Source organism: Dicentrarchus labrax, unplaced genomic scaffold, assembly GCF_905237075.1.
Source record: "Dicentrarchus labrax unplaced genomic scaffold, dlabrax2021, whole genome shotgun sequence".
Lineage (NCBI taxonomy): Eukaryota > Metazoa > Chordata > Actinopteri > Moronidae > Dicentrarchus > Dicentrarchus labrax.
Window position 1 is genome coordinate 10,415,956 of NW_026136721.1, and position 23,776 is coordinate 10,439,731.

Genomic DNA, 23,776 nt, shown 5'->3' on the forward strand with positions numbered 1-23,776 from the left:
AAATGAATAAAAAGAAAATGTGGTGTTTATCAATACCTGGAATTCCTGGTCCAGTTTTTTCTCTATCCAGTCTGTAACGTGAGCCAGAGTGACTTCTCTTTCACCCAGTTTAGGTCGTGCCTTCAGTTCCAGGTGAGGCGGTGTCCTAAAGCCATACCTGCAACAGACAAGGTCAAAACAATCAATGATTTACTTACAACACTACCTAACAAATGGACACATTGTGGCAACACAGACTGTGGTCACCACCAGCAGGGGGCAGTGATGTATTGAACAAAGTGCTATATGCAGCTGCAGGCTAGAATGAATATAGATATCCTTATTTTGTTATGTTTCATGTGAATTACTCTTGTAACTAAGAAAATGTTGACACAAGACAGGAAACTGGCTTCTTAAGAGTCAACTTACAAAAGAGATCATTTGTCACTCTGACAGACATGGAAAGTCACTTTGCACAGCATTCCACAAATTACATAGCAGAGAAACAATGCTTCCTTCGCGTACCATATCCTGTCTGTGGGTGGAGGGGGTATGTTGACAGCCAGCGTTCCCTGGAGTTCTTGTACCTCCACTGTGAGCAGAAGGGGTGTGTTAGACACTTCCTCCATCTTCTTTTTGATGAACTCTGTTTCTGTGGCCTTCTGGAAGTATTTGGACTTGGTGATCTTGTCCACAAAGCGCATGATCTTGCTGGGTTTGTGGCCTCCAGCCCAACTTTATTCAATACAAGGAGGATTAGGGTTAAAGTCACATACTAAATTTAGTGTAGCTGTAGTTACAAGAAATCTCATGATATCATTTTTATCTGACAAATAAATAGATTATGTTATCCAAACAGGGCAGTGATTCAATTATGAATTCCTAGCCATGTCTGCCATCATATTATTGGCATACAGTAAAGTCTTCTGTATTCATTACAATAATAAGTACTTCACTACCGGAAACAAAAAAAAGCAAATAATCTTGTGATGATGGAAATTGATTCATTAAGCCCAGAGAATATATATATAAACTCATTCTCACCCCTCTGCTCCAGCGCAGTCATTTGAGAGCTCTGAGGAGTCTTCCTCATCTGATGAGCCTGCGCTGGACGACTCTTCATCACTATCAGCCAGGCAGTAAGTCCGTGGCCTGTATCTGGACACACATAAACACAGATGGATCAAGGTGAGCACAAAATAACATACACGGACGCACACGCACTAACACACGTACAAGGTTCTGCTGTGTTTCACTGCACTTGAATTCTACAGTAATCTACCAACGAAACAACGCACAAATGATGAATGGCAACAGCAGGAGAGATATGAGTGTGCATGCAAAAAAGATGAACCTCTGGAAACATCACTGTTTCGAGACTGCTGATCAGTCTGTCTTCTGCAGCGTTTCTACCGTTTTGAACTTTCACATGTTGTTATCTGATGTGAAAGTGAATCTAAGGTGTTTTCCTTGTGTTGACTGGCATTAGCTCACTTCTCATTAACTGGAAACAATCTAGCCCTGAGAGGTACATACTTTACATGCACACTGTATTTTCATGGATCACTAATTTAATACAGTGAATTGGTACAGACTCTGACCATATTAAGCGGGTCAGGTATCGGTACAGTTTCTTCGTCAATGCCATTATGAATTCAGTGTTTCAGATATCATTATCATTTTAGTGCCACAGTACTATTCAGTAACATAACATACTCTGATGTATTGGTATCAGCATCATACTGTATGAACATGTTCTGTTCCTCTTCAGTTCTGAGAATGGATTTGGGGGCATGTAAACCAGAAACACTGATGAAGGCACTACGAATGAATACTTAATGAGATGAAGCATTGGGTGGTAACATTAAACAAGACAACCCCAAAACTATAGGCGTACGGAACTAGAAGAGAATGAAAGTGGAGCACAAGAGATCATTGTTGGAAGTCAAGCAGCACTCACCAAGAGCAGAAATACATCCGATTACCAGCCGCATAAAAGGTAGAATCCAGAGGGCGGAGAGGGAATAGCAGAGAAAAGAAAGGAGAATATATAAAAGACAGCAAAGATAAAGAACACTGAGTGAGAGCCCAACACCCGACAGAGATATGTGCACTTTTAAGTGTCAAGTAGTGGAGGAAAAGGTGTCAAATGCAAACCAGAAACATGTAGAGGATTTTTTAAAATGTGTGTGAGGTATGAGGGAGTTTGACTGTCTCACCCATCTTTGCCAAATTCCCCTACGCGGACGCTCTCTCCCTCCTTGCCCAGGCGGATGAGGTTCATCTTGGTTTCCAGGGTCATCAGGAAGGAACCACTGTAGGAAATCTCCAGGTCAAACCACAGACCTACAGAGAGACATGGTGGTTATAAGAAATGTTGATCTGAGAGAAAATAAAAGAAGTGAAACTGCAAAGGGGAATATTTTGGGGATATGAGCTACATATGCAATAAAATAGGTCCTGTCATGTCACTAAATCTACACACAATAAGCACAGCCAGGACACAGTACCGCTTGACAAAACTGTACTATCTCATCTTAAATATCACCGTAACCCAATTTACGAGCGATAGTTGAAAGAGGCAGAGTTGAATCAAGGTGGCTTTGAGATTCAAGGTCAATTTCCTCGACACAGAGAGCACTGCAGGCCGCGGTCCATCTCCCTGCCTATTAAATCTCTATCTTTCTCTCACTCCGTTTCCCCACTTCTTCCCTCTCCATCGTGCCCTTTCTTTGGCACCGCTCTTTGGCCCAATCATCACAGAAGAGGGGACCCCAACAGATTTTATTTTCTTGATCTCTCCTTAGACGAGAAAGCAAAAAGACTCAGGGAAGGGAGGGGAAAGAGAGTAGGAGAGATCACAAGGTCCTTTGAACAGAGGAGAAACAGTTGGAGGGCGCACAATCTCCCCCCCCCCCTTGCCCCCGTTTGATATCAGCAGGGGGGGGACTGGCTGCATAAACAGGGCTCTCCCTCTCTGCCTCAGCTCTGCTCTACCAAACCTGCTGTAGTCTGGATTATACAGACTCCTCAAAAGCCTCCATCGAAAGCCTTACTTACATGGGGTGGGCAACGTGCACACTTTCTTTTTATTTTTTTTCTCCCTTTACAACACAGGATCACATGTTCTAGTGTACAAAGAGCCGTCTAACCACAAATTGGGTGTGGTTTCTCTTTACAACACTAGGAGGCAGCAAAGAACGACGGATGATGCAGGAAAGATGACAGAAAGCTGAAAGCCAGAAACTAAGATGCATGTGCACCATAAAAATAAATAATAAATAAAGTGTGTACAAATACATGAAGCGTGGATTTAGCGCGCAGTACTCATAGTTATTTAGATTGATTTACTAACAACTGCACACAGGGCACAGGTGCATGGATGGAAAAAGTAAGAAAGTTAATCAGATAAGATGAAGAAATGTGGTACAGGAAGGAAAAAAATACACCCCACAAGGACAAACAGCACTGAGACTGGGTGCTCGCTCCCCACCGCTCTGTTGAGGCCCGAACACCAGCTGGTTGTGCTAAATGACGTGATAATGCAATAAGCCTGCTGTGCCAGAGAGAAAACACAATCAGATAGTGAGAGTGGGTCCGAAAGAAACAAAGTGAGAGAGGAATGAAAAAACTTAAAGCCAAAAGAAGAACAGAAGATTAGAAAGTCAGAGAGTTTGAAGTAAAAACTAACTGCTAAGGAGTCAGACAGAGACACAGGGTAAACGTACAGTGGGCTTTGCTTTACCCGCCTGTCCTTCTGGCTGGGTTGGGGGGGGGGTTGTGCCTGGCTGGGTTGGGGTTTATGCGGGGCACTAAAGTTTGTTAGTTTGGGGAGAAGAAAAAAAGAGAAGAGCCTTAGTGCAAGCAAGGACAGTGCTTCCTTAATTGTGGTAAAGCCGCACGCTGAGTCAGGAGTGTGTGTCGCACATACTGCAAAGAACTGCTGTCACACAGGGCGACTGCATGTATGCATCCATTGATGGACTGAAGCATGTGTGAGATGGAGTGGAGTGTATGCAAAAAAATATGTACAAGCATGCAGAGACAATACCTTAGGCACACACAGAGACACACACACAGAGACAGAGACACACACAGAGACAGAGACACACACACACACACACACGTTCATCGATCCATTGCACTTAGCATGCTTGTTCCAGGAAGGAGCGGGGTGAGACAAGGCAAAGGCAAAACTTGAGATGCCTAGAGGATACAGCTACTAACACCAGTGGAAAACTTGACTGACCGTTTCTATTCAAAGTTTTCTAACTACCACTTAAAGATAAAGGGCAATTAATCATGGAAACACACAGCAGAAAAGAGGAATGAAACATCCTGAAACATGCACAGGACTCCGTTAAAGCCTGTATTTATCTTTAGCCAAGTGGATAATAAGTCTTTGGGGCATGTACCTATTTCCTGCTTCCTCCTTCCTTTCACTTCCAAGAAATAGGTTTAAAAATGAGGCACCTCGCTGTTTTAGATTTACAATAGGTGATCTGAATCAGTTCACCTGTAATCTGTCAGAAAAGAAATCAAACATTTGGCAACATATTGCAAAGCGGACAATCTATACACACTATCACCAAAATAGTGGCCTACGTACACTGATTTTGTTTGGAGTAGCTGTCGGGGTGCGTTTTTCCTGGAACTGTTCCAATAAATGCCGTTGCCATCTCAGTTGGAGATGCAATCAATTCCTGCACTGATTATAGGGTTATGTGAGTGCAGCAGTGATAAAAACGAGGCAGTGACTCATAGCACAGGAGGGAGGAAGAGAGATACTGAGACTAAAGAGTGAGTAAGGACACAAAGAGGAAGATGAAATGAAAGGGAATGCAAGAGGAAGAGAGAACTAGGAAGACAGTTGGAGACTGTACATGTGAAACAGATGAAGAGACAGCTCTGTCACAGAATGTGAGGGAGAATGAGAAAAGCAATGTGATACAGAGGGAAAGACTCAACGTTGATGCATGTATGAATGATCATAGAAGGATTCCTCTAAAAAAATCACATAAAAAGCCCTGTCTGATTAAAAGTAGAACACAGAGCCAACATAGTTTTGCAACTTCAGCAAGCAAACATACGGCCCCTCACAAAGCTAAGACCTCCCATAGCTAAGCCTCGATTTATCCGATCCACAGATAACCGTAAGACCTGCTAAAGTGCTTAGGGCCTGACTGTATTCCACTCAGCTAAGAGCGCACTAACCAAGCAAATTCTGTTACACTTCTGTAAACAAAGCGTTTGGTAATGAAGTGTTTTCCAGCATCTATAGTACATTTGGTGAAGGAGATTACTTCATATTAATCAAGCATTCATGCCTTTTTGCAACACTTAACAAGTAAACAACCATACCCTGATGAACTCTGAGCAGTGTTCCTGTTGGTTAGACAGGCTGGGAGCAGCAGTAGAGGAAGGGAAAGGTCGCACTTTATTTAGCCAGCCAAGAGCCTAAAAGTAACAAGCAGGTCTCTCTAACCTCGAGGCCATCATTGCCTGACTAGGTTAGTGGGTGTAAGTGTATGTTACACTCCAGTGTGATGCACACTAGACTTCCTTATGACATTTGTTAATACTGGCTATAGTTCAACTGTTGCTCACTTATTGGCACTAATAAAGCACAGGTTCTTGGCTTTGCTATTGCTGTATTATTTGTTTTTTTGTGTACATTGTGCATTACATGCATCTCCATTTGTTGTATTTTGAAAATAAAAATGCAGTTACATAATGTTGAAGTTGATAGTGATTTACAAGCACATGAAAGTCTTACCACAAGCAGTGAATCAGAGATGATGATGCCCTTACTGACCCTTACTGCTGTGTTGTTTAATTATCAGCATGTTAACTGGTTTCTTAGGGATGTATGATGGTTAATATTGTAAGCATCTCAGTCTGGACAGTGTTGCTTTCGCCATCGCTGCTTTTTTTTTTTTCTGAGAGTGTCATCTAGACACAGCCTCAGCACTGAGATCTTATTAGTCACAGTGAGAAGACTAGAGAAGGAATGGGAGCAGTGGCTGATCATGAGACAAAATGTCACTTCTGTCCACATGTGTATATATGCAGTGAATTCCAATAGCATTCACCTCATTTGACATTTTACACTACTTGTCCTAATATATCCAAAAGTTCAAATCATTTCCCAAAAGTCAGGGGATTTAATGAATTTGAACTCCAGATGTCACAAAAAACAATACTTTTGCTCCAAGTTGATGCCAAAATTTGGAAAATGTGACACTACTCCGAGGGTGCAAAACTTAGCAGCTCCACTAAGCAATTTCCTAAGTGAAACCCTAACACTGTAACTACTTAATATGCAAAACTCTAGAGCAAATGTATCTTGATAAATAACTAGCTAGCATTACCACCTGTTCATCTTTCTTATCTCTAATATGGACATAGCTAACTGAATGGCAGATGATCCGTGTAGGGGTGTTGAACTTTCAAAACATAGGGACACTGACTGGAGACTTTCCAGAATACAGTGCACAGAGCTCAGTGTACCACACAGTTGGCATTACAGGCCAGACATGCTGGTATCTCTTTACAGAAACCACTGAGTGTATGTGTGTTTGAAATAGATTTTTCTCTTGCCTTGGTAGTCAACAGAGGGTTTCGATGCCCCAAGGATTCTGGGAGTGGCTGAGCCCATGTCCAGTTCTGTCAGGGTTAGCTCATTCATGAAGTAAGGCAACTGAAAAGACAAAAGCATACAACTGAGCTGAGCACACTGTACATGAATTATTCATTTATAGATTATGACATAACCGAATTGGAAAAAGGAACTGTAGTTCACAACCGTATATATTTCCAAATGTATACAGAATGCCAGCTTGAAAAAAATTTTGGAAAAAAGGACACAGAAACCATGAAATAAATACAGGCACACTTATGCACATACACACATAGATGACACACTCTGCCATCAACCACACCTTATAATCAACTGTCTCTACAAATCAGTCCCCTGTGGATTGAACTGTGCACTTTTTCTACCATCTAATGAGACTACAACATTACCTACAGTCTCACAGACCAAAACACATTATACAATAATGCAAAATAGGAGTGAAGGATTAGGTGTTTTTGAATTTCTCCCTCAGCTTCTTAACCTACTGTGGGGCCTTTAAAGAGCAGCACAGATATAAAATGACATTTTGAGAGTTATCTGTGTGTGTGTGTGTGTGTGTGCGCGCTTCATCACATCTTGTTTTCTGCAGGAAGGTGAGCATGACTCCTTCTTTAAGTTTTTCTCTCTGTCTGTTCAAATTTTAAACCACTTTTAGAGTGAAAGGTTGTTAGGTGCCTTGCTCCACTCACCCGTATCTTGCTGAGCTTCATCTGAATCTTCTTGGAGACCAGTTCAGCCCAGTAAGGCTCACCCAGGAAATCCCAGAAGACCCGGCCGAGAGCTGCATTCACCCAGGCAACATTTTCCTCCTCTTCCTCCTCCTCCCCACTGGGCTGCACCTGAGCTGAAGTGGTGCTCTGAAGCTAAAGATGTAGCAGGCAAGTTAACATTAACATCAGGAGACACACAGGATTCTAAAATGTTTAACCCCCCACAATACAAATGATTTTACCCCTCTATAGCTCTTACAAGGATAAGACACAATATCGGCTTCTTGTTGTTTGTAATAGTAATTGTATGCGCTACCTTTTTATCAGCCCCAGGGCTGCTCTGAGGACTCAGGAGAGCAGGGCTGGCAGCTGAAGGGCTGACTGCTACCTGTTTTGGCAGTATGGAGGCCATGTATACACTGTAGTCCAACAGTGGCTTGGTTTTGGCACTGCCTGCTGCTGCTGCTGCTGCTGATGATGCTGCTGCTGCTGTTGTTGTTGTTGTTGTTGAGGAGGCTGAGGTGTCCTTTAACCTGGGCTGTGATGCCAGTGCCTCATCCAGACTGCCACGGCTGCTGCTGCGACTGTGAGAGCTCAGAGCTGTGGGCCACAGTAAACATCAGAAAAAGGTGACGAATTAGATACTGGACTCACCGTTTTAGCTGCCTCTTAACGACTAAAACCTTAGATTGGAAGTGTCATTTCTCCAGCTATACAGTGTATGAATTCTTAGGAAAAAAATAGACAATTTTAGCCTTTAAAAATTACAACAAATGAAGAAAAGAATCTCACCATTCTTAGTTCCAGCAACACTTGAAGCTTTCTTCAAGTCTGCCTTGAGCTTGGAAGCTGATAGAAACCGCTGGAACCACTCCTCCTTCTCCCTCCCAGTCCTTCCAAACAGATAGAGGGTCAGGTCTTTACTGGATGAAGATGACCCTCGCTCCTGTGCTCCTCCCGTCCCCTCTCCTCTGTCCCTTGTGTTGGCGATCTCACTGGCCTCCCACCTATCACCCTCAGCCTTTGACATGAAGTCATCCTGTTTTCCAAGTTCAATGCAGATGGGGTATTTTTTGTTCCATATACGCTTCCTGGCCAGGCTCTGAGGCAGTAAATATACCTGAGGGAGGATTATGGAAGACAGACCTGAGTCACACAAAGTTGGATTTCAACAGATTTAATGCATTTTTAAAGACTGTTTGAAGACACAGAGGATAATTTCCATACTGTCATTATCTATGTTAAAAACTACATTGTTTGGTGAATAACATATTCTGATCAACTAGCCTTTGACAAGACTTATATAGACTTACATGTCTGTAAACTTGTTTTATATACAATACAACTTAACGTACTTTGCTGTTGGTGAGGTCATAGATCTTCTGACTGATGTAGGTGACATCGGGTTTTGGTTCATTGTGTGTAGCACGGCGGGCGATGTTGTGGTTGGGTTTAGACATACGAATGATGGAGCCCTCCAACCGGACGAACACAGACTGTGTCAAGGTGGCATGGTATGTCTCTGGGTCATAGTTTGATATCTCATTCATCCAGCTCTGGAAGGAAGACAATCATTTTACATTCATGTAAAAATAAAATCATAAAAGAGAACCGTTTTCATTGTATGAACCACTTTTCAGCATCTGAAGAGAAAAGAAATGCATTTAAACAACTACAAACATAAAAAGATAATAAAAAACTGGGCTCAAAACAAATGTTTTTGTTTCAGTAACTCGCATCATCTTGTTGAGTCACTCTGGTCCACCACAGAAGTTCTGCTACTTGTTCCCTGCACTTGAATCTGAACAATAAAACTGAAATCATCCTATGTGTTTGGCCACAATCAGTTTTCATTATTCTCTTAGTCATTGGTTACAGGTTCTTGTTTATTTCCAGCTGTTTGATCAATAAACTGCAGTGCAAATGCAAACCTGTTTCTGATTGGTATACAGAGATTTAAATTCATAACCACACACTTTGAACATAATTATTATTTAGCCTTTATCTCATATTCAAAATAAAAAGGTAAAAAAAAAATAGGGAGGGAACTATTATTATACTGACTGCCTGCACATGGCACAAGAAGAGAGGGAGAGACCCCAGTGCTGTTGGCAGAAGACACGTGGACTGTGATCACTCCGAATGAATTACAATAAAATATAATTAGAGTTGCATATTTTCTGACTGTCTGAGTAAGTGCTAAATTTGTTGCTAGTCACTTTTTAGAAATAAAATCGCTAAGAGTGAGTGTCTGAAAAGTCTCTAAATCTAGTCAGAAAGTCAGCAATTTGGCAACTGGTCTTTCTATGGCTCATTTTGTGTGTGTTTTTGTGTCCCAGGTGCTATTTTTATTGTCTCCGGGACAATAAAACTTAAATTACCTGAAACTTTGCTTGGAAAATGAGGACACTGCAAATATTTACTCACAGTAGGTTGTCGTCATAATGCATCATGTTTCTACAGTGATAGAAAAGGTTACCTGTCTCTGCGAACTTCACACTGATGAAAGAGCAACCACTGTCCTTTCAAGTGGAGAAAAACTGTTTGTTGTTGTCATTTGCTTTCTCTAGTTGACTTTGAAGTTCTTCTGGCTAAATTCTGCCCAGGATCCACATCTACTTTATTTGCTGTGCTGTTACTTCAATGCAAAAGCTGTCGCAGAAATATGCATCTGATAGTACATGTTTGCATTTTTCACAGCAGTCCATTCCATACAGCTGGACGCAGCGCCATGATGAGGTAGAAATCTCTTTTGTTATATTTATATATATAATTTTTCATAATTTAAAGAAAACATCACAATTCTGTGGTATGTTGCTTTAATGTATGCATTTGGTGTGGCACAGTGGTGCATAGTTTAGCACTGTATTTAAATGTATTTCTAAATTTTAGATAGATGTGAAGGTAACTATAAATACTTGCTTGTCTATAGTGCATTTATTAGCCCTGTGATAGACTGGTGACCTATCCAGGATGCACCCCAACTCTGAGTGCTATGGTAATCCCCAGCCCACTATGATCTCAGTGGATGGATGGATTGATTGATGGATGTATGTTCTATCAAACATGGTTTGTGACAAAATGGAGGATATTTTACAGGGCTCTACATTCAGAATTAGCCATGAACTGTTTTCCATGTAATGCTCATGCAGCAGGGTGTGTGTGCAGAGATGCCATAACGTGATCTCTTATGTAATGCAGTTAAAAAATATTGTTTTGGCATATCAACACTTTAGAAGTCCAAAAGTAACCAACAAGCAAGATTCTTTAAGCTGTTAAAGGCCTTCAAAGGATGGCAAAATAAATTAATTCACTGACCTTATAGATGTCTGGTTCCTTAATGTCCAACTTGGTCACATTCCACTGCTTCCTGCTGTGTCTGGAATGTCTAAAACTACTACCAGAAGGTTTTGGTCCTGTCAGCCACACAACACCAATAGCTAAAAGGAATCCCAGCCCGATCCCAAGCAGAATTCCTCCTACATAACTGGGCAGGGGTAATACAAAATACCCATAGACCAGCCCAGTAAGGATGATGAGAGTATAGTGTGGAACACTAGGTGCCAGCTCAATACTTTCAGATTCATCTTCACTGCATGGTTCAGTACTACCACTTAGTGGCACTTTAGCTTGACTCCCAGTTCCAGTATCATCAGTTCTATCGCCGCCATCACCTTCTGTGTCAGTACAAGTCTCAAAGTCCTCACTGTTCAGGATGCAATAGTCGTCATCTTCTTGTTTGGCAAGAGTGGACATAGAGCACTTGTTCAATGACATGGACAGTAGAGACGATTTGTTGGGGCTCTTAGTGTCAACGAAGAGGGTAACAGGTGATTCAGCTGGACCAGAAGCCTCGCTGTTGGGGCTCTCATCCTCCCAGTCACCTCCTTCTTCCTCCTTAATGCAGTAATTGTTGTTGCTTTCCAGGTGACCGTTGATAGCAGTAATATTAGAGAGTTCTGTGGCACTGGCAGAGAGGGCCTTGGGCCGGTAAAGGCTGCTGCCAACTAAGCTGCCACTTTTTTCATCCATGATCTTACTCAGCAATTGGAGCGGTTCGGAGATAGCCTCAGAGAGACGGCGCTTAGTGTCTTCAAATTTTGCCTCGACTTCTGAGACTTTGAAGAAGCTGCGGTTATCTGGTGAGGTTAATGGCGACGAAGGGGCAGTTTTAGAGTCACCAGCTGACGACTTGGTAGCAGATGGCATCCGGGATTGTGTGAATTGCTTGAAGAGCTGCAGGTTAAGGCGGGGTTCTGGAAGACGGTAGGGTGCGGAGGAGGAGGAGTCCTGGGATGTATCTGATGATAAAGATTTGACGAGAGTCTTCATCAGGTGCCTATGCCTTACTGTAGGAGCAGCAGCAGAAGGGATCCCGTGAGACTCTACGTCAGACGAGAAAGACTTCACTAAGCTGAGGAAGGGTTTGTCACTGGAGGGAAAGCTTGAAGATTTAGTAGGAGAGGAATGGGAAGTTGAGCCTTTTTGCTCAGCAATACGTGATGACGGAGTTTGTGTGGGAGAACTGTTAGTGTGATGTCTAGAAACTGGAGAAAGTCTGGATGATTCAGGAATGACAGCAACCTCGGCTGCAGAGTCCAACGGCACCCCTTCGAACATCTCTTCACTGGCTTCTAAGGCTGTCACAATGTTTGAGTCATCCTGAGCGGCTGAGGTAGTGGAGACAGTTGTCATGCACAGCTCTTCTTCCTCCTCCTCTTCCTCCTTCCCAAAAGCTGAGAAGTGGATGGTGATGGTCTCCATTGACGGGGATCGCTGCACATGGAGCTTGGGGGACACAGCAGGTGGCTGTTTCTTTGTGGAGTGAGGACTCTCTGCATGGCTAGGATGCCGGCTAGTCATTGCAGTACGCCCACTGAGTCGCAGTCTGCAAAGAGGGAAAGAGATGAAACTAAATTAGGGCTATGATGATTAGTCGATCGACAGAAAAGTAAATTGCCAACTATTGATAGCTGCATTATCATCATCGTCATTTTCCAAACAAATGTGCAGAAGATGAAAAGGCTTCAGCAACTCAAATATAAGCATTTGCTGCTTTTCTTCATCACAAGTGATACTAAATTGAAAATATTAGGTTTTGGACTTTGAAGATGTCACCTTGGGCTCTGAGACATTATACTGGTTACTTAGTATATTCAGTATATCTGAAATCAACATTGAATATAGTCTCCTAAAACTGTTAAAGCTTTTAAACATGATGTGAAGAACATGATTAGTTGAAAATACTACAAATGCTTTTGTAGCATTTTCCAAATGTAAGCAAAACATTCATTACTTAAATTAATTAAGTACACAGAAAAAGGGAAGTTTAATTGTTTTGAGGAAGAAGAAGGTAGAAAGTAATCAACAGGCAGCTAGCCAACAGTTTTGGTTACAGTTTTGGACTGTGAGATGCTGTTGAAAGCTTTGAAAAGCTAGTAAGTAGTATTTTGTTACATGCAACAACAACAAAAAAGTTTTTCAGTAAAAAGGCTATGTTGGCTGTCCATGGGGAGTTTTGTGTACAAGCTTGTTACTATACTGCAGTTTTGCAAATTAACAACAGCTATCTAAGCAAATGTTGAAAATGTTTTGACTGTTGGTTAAGGAAGTCATCTCTCCACATCACTTTGTGATCAGCCATCCCTTGGCCCTAAAATCTGCCATTTAAATTGGTAAAAACAGTTGCTATTGTTGATTTTGGGTCATTGGTAATTCTTTGAGTTTTGTAACCTATAGACTCAAAAATGCCCGAAACTGCTACTATTTCCGCTTATAGAATTTGCTGAGCTGATAATAAACCACACAAACCTATGAGTATATATATATATATATATATATATATATATATATGAGTCAATGTGTAAATCTACGGAAGCGTATTGCATTCACTTGAAAAAAACAAATAACTCTTTGTAAAATAATAAAAATAATTTTTTCTGAGTAATTTATTCCCCTGTTTTGCTGAGTAATTCTTTTCCTGTTTATCTGAGTAATTTTTTCTGTTTTTCTGAGTAATTTTTTTTCTGAATTATCGAGATACTTCGAACTCCCACGAGAACCTCCAACCTGCAAGTGACTCCTATGGACCGATGGTGACTCCTGCCCGCACATAATGCCCCATCTCCAACTATCTACCATACCGGGTCAATTTTGCTATGTATATATTGCTATGTCTAGCAGATCTGAATGGGCTTTCCTTCTGAACAACCGCAAAGTCCTCAGGTGCCAGCGTAGAGTCGACAAACTACTGATAATACCATCTATATGACTTAAAGACAGGACTATCTCCCAGTGTCTGAAACCCAGATCAAAGTATAACTTTACTGAACTAAACAAGCCGGTTATGTTTGTTTCCGTTAAATCGAGCTCTCAATAAAGGAATGAATGAGTCTATTGTTTCAAATGCTCTCTAAACTCAGAAAAAAACATTGTCAGAAAAACAGAAAAAAAAATTATTCAGAAAATCAGAAAGAAATTACTCCGAAAAACCAAAACATAAATAAAAATTACTCAGAAAAACACAAATAATTACTCAGAAGAACAAACCAAAAAATAGTGAATGCAATACGCTTCCATATAAATTCATCACAGATTGCAAGAAAAATTCAAAGGGGCACACACAAACAGAGGTGGCAATATAAAAATTCCAAAATATAGAAAGGGAAAATTCTAAATCATACTATCAAAAGACAAGCTTTAATGCCAATAAATTACTGAGTCACTACATTATCTCTTACTATATTATGTTAAATATGCTATGTGCAGACAAAATGCAAAATGTGCATTTGCATGTGTGCACATCTGGGTGCTGACAAACGCAGTGTTGTATCTCTCAACCAGTTGGGTTGTATCAGACTTCAGTTCAGCAGCAATCAGGCATCTTAAAACACCACCCACCCAAAATACTGCCCATCGTCAGACACATAAAATTAGCTGCAAGCTCTAGCTGTTGCATATTACTTACTTGTCTTGTAACCGTGAAACCTATTTTAAACCTTTGCCAACAAACATCCAACAATTGCCACAATGTTTGCACAGTATTGACTGTGTTTATAACATAATTATACTGTGTGGCATTACAACACAGTCTTCAATGGCCCATTTCCAGAGACAACAGACATCAGCCAAAGTCCAGATAACAAACTGATGTTGGAATGATGTAACAGTGCATAATGATGCTGTTTGTAAGGTGCCACAACAAGATGCTTGAAGTACCCTGACTGTATTTGTATGGGTCAAAGGATCCAACCTTACAAAGGGTACATTAATAAAGTAGCCGATAGAAAAGCTTGATGCCATTATGGAAACGCCCACCCAATTATTAAGGGGGACTTTTCACATCAAAGTCTGTTTACAGGTCTTGGCATGTTAAGAAGAGTTGTATACAGCCTTTTAGAAATCTGAGAGCCTCAAATTATGTCACAGCGAGTGTCACTAGTGTAACAGCTTTAGACCGTTACGCTGCTATGATAGTTTACAACCAAACCATTTGGAGACATCATATTATGGCTTACTATAATGATTTTTCTGAAACAAAAAGCTTTCAGAAAAAGACATTTTTAAGGTTGTTTTTGGTAAAAGATCAGTTCAGCCCCAGTAAAGTACAAGGAAGCAAGTGCACCATTCGTAGTCTCTGTGCAAAAATAAGAACGTGTGTGTTCAGACTTGCAGATCTCTGAATTTGGATGCATTCCACCTATAGCTATGAATTGTGTCTCCAAATAAGCCGCCCAATGTAACGCAGAACAATGTGCTTATGATGGAAAGGAATTCCTTCTTAAGCTAAAACACTTCCCCATTCCCATTCAAAACACAGTATGTGGCTTTTTGCCACAGCCAAAAGACATCTTTGGCATAAACAACACACAATTATTGTTTGGTTTATTTTATTAAGTTACATTTTCTGTACTGTTGGAAAAATTATGCCAGGACGTACAGTATCTGGCAACACAACGTGATTTAACTGTTCGCATCTATGTGACATCCTCTGGTAGTGAAAATAGAGTTATGGTAATGTCTTGGTGACATTTGGCAATGGCATGCTTGTGCCTTGTCTGGACAACAGAGGTGACATGAGGTCATGCTGGCTCACTCATATACAGACTCAACTTGGCCACTCATTGTCACATGGGTCACGAGTGAGCTTGTTACCCAGCCAGGCAGTCTGCCAGCCACCTCTGTCCCTAGCTAGCCAGCCTTCAGTCAGCAGCAACACAATGAGGCCACTCTAGTGGATCATCAGTTGGACATTTGATTTCATTTCATTTTAACATACAAGACTCAAAGGACCTAGCAGTATTTGCTACCAGCAGCACATTAGGATTAGTGATAAAGTAGGGAAAGTATGTGTGAGAGGTCTGTAAGCTAATTCTATCTCCCAATTTACACTATGGAAATGGAACAAACAAACAGAGCAAAAGACTGGGCATGTTCAATGGCATGTTCATGCATTTGGCATCCAAGTTTGTGTATGTGCACACTGACAATGAAATCCCTGTTCGCCTCGTGTCCCCACTGCCTTTCCCTGAGCCACTGAACAGAGTGGACAGTGCAGAATGAAATCTTGCCATTGATGCTGATGAAGCTAATTACAGAAGCAAGCCAGCCTCATTAAGCCTAATGTTTTGCACTCATTAGAGACATGTTCACAGCTCACTTCTTCTGTATCAAGCAGCACACACTGCTAGTGAGAAGAGACTCACAGAGCTATTACACATACTGACAATATCCATGCACATGAACTGAGTAGCTATACATGGCTTTGTGTGTTTAGCAATTTAATGTATTGTTCAAGGGAGGTGAGGTGAAGAGAGCAGTTGTAATTAAAAACTGTCATTTAATAGAAAAGTTATTTTAGGGTGTCTTGTAAAGTGGAGTAGCATAAAATAGATTCATCTAATGTCTGAAGGGGTAAGTTGAATCTCTAAATGTATTCGTTCATGCATTTATGAATCAAATGTGCGTGGAATATGAAGTGGTGTTTCAGTAGAAAAACAAGGTTGAGTAAAATTAAGGTGCAATTTATCACAAGATCTACAGGAAAGGGATGACACAGTTTTCGATAATACACACGAAAAGACCCTCCCACTAAAATCTCTGTACATATAATAGTATCGATTTTAGTGGAACAGCTCAAATGTGTTACTCACCAAAATGCATCACATTGCTTCCTCATAAAATATTTGAAAACCCATTAGCATTTTGATTCCAGCACGGTTTGTATCCGTGTTTACTTGCTAGCAGTCAAAAAATTCACTCATTAGAGAGTAAAAAACAGGGTGGGAAATTCACGTTTGAAAATATACCAGCCACTTAATAGTAAATCAGTATTTTGTGTCTGAAATCTATCAGCCATTTTCACATTTTACAAGCATATGACTGGTGGCTGGTGCTAATTTCCCACCCTGGTAGGAAAATAAGACAAATGTAGCATCCTTATTTGGGTTAATATAAAGTGTTTATACAAGAATTAAAAAAAATTCAAAACGGCAAAATTAAAACTGCACAGTGTGGACAACAGATTGTGGGTTAGAATCTTTATAATCAAGGCAATTTTCTGAACCAATAGTCATTCTTGGCTTCCCAACAGTGATGCTGCAACTAATGACTTGCTTTGAGAGCGGGCTGACAGCCTGTTGACCCTTTGTTCTCTCAGTATCATTTTCCGAGAACATGCCCCCTGACCTCTGTTGTCCAGTCAACAAAACTCTCAGAATGTGCACACAAGTTACAATTAGTTATTAGTCCGAGACTGCAGTGTCAACTGTATTGGGTTTTTTTTCCAACCAGAATATCTGTTAAAGTTAAGAGATGATGAATACCCTGATTACACAAACACTGAACATGGAATTAGGAAAATTAGATAACTGACAATGTGTAGTTAAATAAAAAATCCAGGCTTTTAAAAAATAAAAGGCAGGCATTTATGCTCCTGTATTCTCCATTTGTTGTTTAGATGTGTAATTTTGCTATTCTTCCCTATATCTGGCCCAAAATAAATACCTAAAGCACACAGAAATTTAAAAAAGTACAACATCCACAATAATCATTATGTATGGTAAACTTGGTCCTAGTGTCATATTCTATCTACTCAGTGAAAGAGAAGGGTCAGGTATCATAAAATGTAGTTTAATGCAATGAAACCAAAAAGCTGGATAAGCTACCTAACATGCTTTAATTTTAAAAGCAGTATGAGGAAAATTTATCATAATTCAACAATGCTGGGGGAAATTTTGGCAATGCCACAGTAGACAACAACTCATGTAGCCACAGGACATGATGACCCATCAGTGAGTAGTACATGTGTCAATTTCTCTTGACTAGATGACCTGCTCCTGTATCTCTACAGTTCTCTCCACCAATGACCACTGAGTTCAATGAAAGTCCACAGCCATTCTCTAGGGATTTCACAATGTCATAAGAGGAAATGTGGGAAGTCCCTAACTGAAGCAAAAATAGCTAAATGAAGTCAGATGAGGAAAAGTGGGTCCAACAAAAGAATTTACAACATAGCTAAATGGAAAACCTTAACCATCACTGACTGATGTTATAACACTGGAGGTGCACACAAGGGAGGATCCTTCCTTCAACTAATATTTTCTGGGAATTAATGCTGGGTTGTGTCATGTTTGAGAAACTTTGGTTAAATAACCACATTTCTACATGACCCAGTGTCTCATCATGCAACCGCCTCCTGCATGACCTCACTGCCAATCTGTCCTTCAGGCCGTTCATCTTCTCATTCCAACACTTTAGCAAAGAGCAAAGAATGAAGAATAGAGAAGAGCTCACTAGTCCATAAGTGAGCAAAAGGAGGGGCTATAACATTAAACCTACACAGAACCTAGCAAAAGTAGAGGCTAGGACCACCTTCTGCTGTGCGTTTATCCTGATTAGAAACCCCACAGAACAGAGTCCAGAGGCCTTTTTCTGGTAACACTAGTGGACTTCATGCCTATTAACAATATTTTATTTGTATTGCCCCCCAGCATTTTAAAAGATACTTCAGTGACCCACATGTTGAGCATCAACAGCTCTGCATGCCCATAGCACAAGTGGAATCTGCTCAGGCATACACCACAGTGTCTCACGCAAGCATAAACGAAGCTTAAGGGGTCAGTGAGCAGACCCACTTCATGCAGCAATTGGAAAGCTGTGAGAAGGTAAAAACCTGGGATAAACCCATTATTGGCAGATAGAGTGCCAATCTGAGTTAAAATATATTTTCATTTTTAAAATAATTTAGTGGTATCCATGTGAATCTGCTATGTAACAACTAAAATTATTAAATAAATGTAGTGGAGTAAAAAGTATAATATTTCCCTGGTTATTCTAAATTTTGACACTTTGATATATTTTTGATATTTAATTATACTGCAAATCTATATTGGTTCCAAATATCAGTTATCAGGTTCCTTGATTACCAATAATCGGTATCTGTAACAGCCCTGAAAAAACATATTGGTTGATCCTTAGTGGAAATGTAGGCAGATTTGAAGCTCTTTTTTTAAAACCGTAACACGTCCTGCCTCACAAGGACTTGTGACATTGTGGAATGTACTTTATTACAAAAAAACAACCTTTTTAAAGCTAAAAAAAAAAAAAAAGATCTTCAACAATCCAGTGGGAAGCAGCTTCATGAAAAGCTTCCTCATATGATGATTTGTCTAAGACACAAACAATTGGTCACTTTTCCTAAGCCCCTTAATTCTGTCTAACTAAATCCACTCTGAATGACAAAGTACCCAAGAGACTTGGATCAGTAAGGAAGCAAATAGGAGTCAACAACTCTTTGCAGCTCACTTAGGAGTGAGTCTGAATCATAATAAACAGAATTGTTAAGGAAATTGCTGCTATGTGACTATGGGAAAAGGCATGTCACCTGGAGAACACTACCAGCCTTCACAGTCTACAACAATAGACAATGATCAAGTGTTTCTATGTAGAGACTGGACAGTATGCCTTCTTATCCTTTCCGATTCCTGGTTTCATTGGGTAAATGTTTACATAATAAAATATAGGCATGAATTTTGACATCAACCTCCCCACATTACTGTCCCTATCTCCTAAATGCATATGGGCCTAAAATATCAGTGGAACTGGCTCACAGCGTTTCCGTTTTTTGCAGCTCAGTAAACACACACTGTGAGGGTATTTTTGCAAGTCATCCTGCCCGTTGTTTTCTGCCAATACCACACCACATGCCAGCCCAGCTCAGAGCATCTCAAATGTCATACACCACTGTTTCAGATGACATTAGTGGCATATAGAAGATGATTAAGGGACAGAGATTAAACTGCAAGAGAAAAGAAAAAAAAACACTTGCAAACATGCATCATAAATTCCCCCATGGAAGACAATTAAATCCCAGACCACTACCTTATCTAGGTTGCCTAGGAAGGGACTAGACTTTAAATCCTGCTGTTTATTTGCAGTAGTAATGGCTTTCCCTGTGCTTACACTGACAGTTTAGCTAATGACTTGCAAAGTGTCTCACAGCCCAGTGCTCACTTTAATGCTACTGCCAACAACAGCAGCTACAGTAACGGCCCTGAAGCCAATGACAATATATAAATATCTAATATCTGCACAAGGATTATATGCCCCATTGTTCGAGGGTGAGAAAGGTTAACAAGACAAAAGGCATTTCAGTAGAATTTCTCTTTGGTTGTATTGGAGCTTTCTCACATTATGTGAAAACTTCAAGGCTCCTTATGGACTTTAACTGGATGATAAATATAAAAGAGAATCGTCATCACTTATGTGAATGCAAGACTGGTATGTAATGTTCCCTCATGTTTCCCATTCTAATTGTAATTCTAATTGTAGAAATAAATACCGTGTGGATGATTAAGCAGAGCAGTATGGTAGTTATCAACATGGCCAACTGTATTAGCTGAGACAAAGGTAGGTGTGTGTGTGTGTGTGTGTGTGTGTGTATGTGTGTGTGTTTGAGTGACTTTGTGACTGACAGGCTGTGGTAAACTGGCAAATGTATTGAGTCCTTTCAGATTGTAGGTTCTGGAGACAAATAAACAATAGATGCAAACAGAATCGAAACTGTTCTCAAGAATGCTGATAAACTGGTGGGACGGGTGGGGACTGAAATGTTACCCGGTGAGATCATTCCTCTGCCAAACAGAGCATACTTTCCCACTGAAACAAGACAACCAACATGGTGTATTGACAAAATATGATTATGTTATTGCTCTTGGAAGGTCAGTGCTTCACTGTTATCCTGTGCAGCCACAGTTAAAAACACACACTAGCAGTATGATTATCACTGCTGTTAAACCTTAAGGCACCTCTTGTGCCGCTGCTTCTTCCTTGAATTGAAATGAGTGAGCCCATGGCCCTTGGGTTCATTAAAACTAATAAACCGATGTGCAGCCTAGAGAAATAACTTTTTAGTAATACAAGGTGTCTGTCCCATGATGGTGCTGTGATTTGAAAATAAAAAAGGAAAACAATGGCAATTACAGACAATAAAATCTCTCAAAAACTCACATAAACAGTCAGATCTCAATAGGCAATTTTGTTTGAATGTAACATTTACTATCCAAAAAATATGCCTACTGTTTACAAATGTCCACATAAGAATGAATTCATGATATAATGCATGTATACACTGTACCTAGTCTACAGTCAATACATTGGGACAGATGCAAATATTGTTAACATGTGACGCGTTAAAGGAGACCTATTGTGCTTTTCCTGTCTGTCATATATATACAATTTTACAACGTTGAATATTGATATTAAACATCGAAGTGTCAAATAATGAGGTAGACATATGTTAAAGTAATCCATGTAAGCAAAAAGCTCAGAATTCAGATTGCTCTAAACGTTTCCAAGAAATTAATAAATACAAATAAGTATTGAATTCAAGCTTTTTATTCTTTTTGCAAATACATTGATAACAAGGCTGTTAAGTCAGATTTGGAAGGGTTAACACATTCTCAAATGGCCATCAGAAAATCTGGATTGCTCAATTATTGCCTGCAATGGCTCAGCTGTTGTGGACCACAACAATGAGAACACACTGGCTCGTGGAGAGCATGTGACAGAGCGTACACCGAGGCAAGGCAGTAAAAAAAAAAATCTCGTATTAAAAAACAGAGGGAGAAAGAAGGGCAAAGAGACTGGTACAGTAGGCTTTCATAGCACAGTGAGCCTTGCGTTACACAACCACAACTACCCAGACCATACACTACTACTTGCTTTTACTTACAAAGAACATAAAGAAGCCTTGTGTTTCTGAATGCAGTTAATACTCTCTGTAAGGTCCGGCCTATTTCAAACCATGTCAGTTCACTGACCCAGACGTTGTTCATGTTAAATAATGTACTCCTCACTTAACTGCTTAACCCCATCAACAAGCCCTCATTACTTTTGAATGAATACCTTGGCTGCAGTGGTGACAAAACTGTGACAAAACCGTGACATGGATCAAGTGCACACAGATCTGTCGCACTGCTCCAGTTTCTGATACTGACTTATTCACTGACTGGCTCCCACAGAAGACACATCTCTTTAAAATTTAAATTAAATAATTCTTTTTGAACAGCAGTTTAACCAGTTTTCAAAGCAGACATTTGAGCTTTTGTTGTTCTTTTTTTATTATATTTTTAGTTTATATTCTCTTAATTTGAAAGAAGTTCTTCCATTTTGGCTTCACTTCAATTACTATTCAATAACCCTGTGGCAGCTAGTCACAGTACAGTTCTTAAAAACAAGTCAGTCATTAAAAACAAGGTAATAAGAACAATAAAAGAGTCAAGATCACTGCTTTTATTGACTCCAAAGAGGTCAGCCATGTAATCATGTTTTGCACATGGGCTATCAAGAAAAAGCAGGCCTCTTTTCATAAGGCCATGGCCTAGTGCTTCGTTTAGTTATGGTTTATTTCTACAAGAGCTAATGGAGAAATGTTGGGTCAGACAGTCAATAGCTACACTGTATTTCATCAGCACAAGTTTGAATTGTTAAAAACCAACAACAACAACAACAACAACAGCAGCCTAACAGGCTTATAGGTAACAAAAGATTTATCCAAAAATAAGTCATAGTGAAACTAAGCTTTTAAGTCAACACAGGAACATGGGAATGGTGTAGTAAGCCAAGCCACAGTCTGCATCCAGGCCTTGGGGCAGCCATCTGTGCAGCTTGCCACATCTGGTAGAACCCAGGAGAGGACTGGACCAATGTCCTGCTTTGTCTCCACAAAGACTGTTCTGTTTCTCAAAACAGTTCACAGTACATGCCGAATGTCAACACACTACATTCATCAATTTCCACAAATACCGAATGAAAAACAGACAATGACATAAACCACCACAGTTAATGAGATCCTCTCAAAGCAGACCGAACCTTTTCTCTGTAGAGTTGGACCTGTGGATATCTCCTGTTTCTGAGGACATTCACCACACCTGTACCTGGCTGCCTTCTCTGTCTGGAGTAATTACATTTTCACGCCACCCGATACAGTTTCATGACAGAAGAACACTGATGAGAATAACAGATTGCACATTTAATCATTAGTTTATGTATAAAACTGATGATTTTACATCACTGAAAGATTTCATTTACATCATCTGATGTAGTTAAAATTAAATGTAAAGCATTGTTTAAATGAATTTGTTCCTCTTACAATCAGAATTTCTCAATCGTATCTCTCAAAATAATGAAGACTCTCACTTAGCAATAATTGTACACTCCTGGCCAACAATAAATGAAACAGAAACATAGCTAAGAGTGAAATGCAGTAATCGTACACTTATTGTTATCAGTGTTGGACAAACTGAAAAGAACTGGAGAAAGCATTTCTCGACCAGACGGTAAAGACAAAAGACTACATTGTTATCAAGTGTGAGAACAGCTCATGGGAGAGCGAAATGGTCTGCTTTATGTCTGTAGATCATGGTGAATGACTGCTTGAAATTCTAAAGGAGTGGCTTTAATCTTATAAAAAGACAGCTGCACTATTCCTCCGGGCTCAAATTAACACAGCAAATGAATTCACTGATGCTCACACATCTCTGTTTTTTTCTGCAATTTTGCTCTCACACAAAATGCCGTGTGCGAATGTACTGTAGCTTTGTGAATAATGTCTCAGTTTCAAGTGAGAAACTCTGAAGTAATATTTATAGGCAGGCTATATTTATACATCTTCCCACCTCCCACCTCACCTCTGTCTCTTTCCTCTCTGGTAGTGGTTATTATGACGATAGCGAGATGAATGGTACTGTCAGTGCACAGTGGAGACAGCACCTGAAACAGGCCTGTTAAACGTAGCTGGCTGGCAGGCTGACATTATTCTCCTGATGTCTCAGTTATGGTCATTATTTCAGTGGCTGGATAGTTGAGTGAGCAGCACCTGTCAGCTGTCAACAACACTGAGGTTTCCTGGCACCTGCATAAATGAGTACAAGTATCTTTGACTGGCAGA

The 23,776-nt window shown here is 40.3% G+C and overlaps 1 protein-coding gene across 3 annotated transcripts in view; it reads right to left on the reverse strand.

Annotated features, from left to right (window-relative positions):
* The window catches only part of LOC127355295 (testis-expressed protein 2), a 29,715-nt gene that overhangs the window by 2,330 nt on the left and 3,609 nt on the right, over nucleotides 1-23,776 (reverse strand). For 2 of the 3 annotated variants that reach the window (XM_051386026.1, XM_051386024.1), the window contains exons 3-12: nucleotides 10,645-12,214; nucleotides 8,682-8,882; nucleotides 8,119-8,446; nucleotides 7,643-7,926; nucleotides 7,306-7,479; nucleotides 6,580-6,679; nucleotides 2,199-2,325; nucleotides 1,024-1,137; nucleotides 505-714; nucleotides 37-157 (exon numbers count right to left, since the gene is read on the reverse strand). In XM_051386026.1, coding sequence (XP_051241986.1) covers nucleotides 37-157; nucleotides 505-714; nucleotides 1,024-1,137; nucleotides 2,199-2,325; nucleotides 6,580-6,679; nucleotides 7,306-7,479; nucleotides 7,643-7,926; nucleotides 8,119-8,446; nucleotides 8,682-8,882; nucleotides 10,645-12,189 — 3,204 coding nt within the window. In that variant the 5' untranslated portion in view covers nucleotides 12,190-12,214. The remainder of the gene's footprint in view (nucleotides 1-36; nucleotides 158-504; nucleotides 715-1,023; nucleotides 1,138-2,198; nucleotides 2,326-6,579; nucleotides 6,680-7,305; nucleotides 7,480-7,642; nucleotides 7,927-8,118; nucleotides 8,447-8,681; nucleotides 8,883-10,644; nucleotides 12,215-23,776) is intronic. The other variant, XM_051386027.1, reaches the window with a different exon arrangement.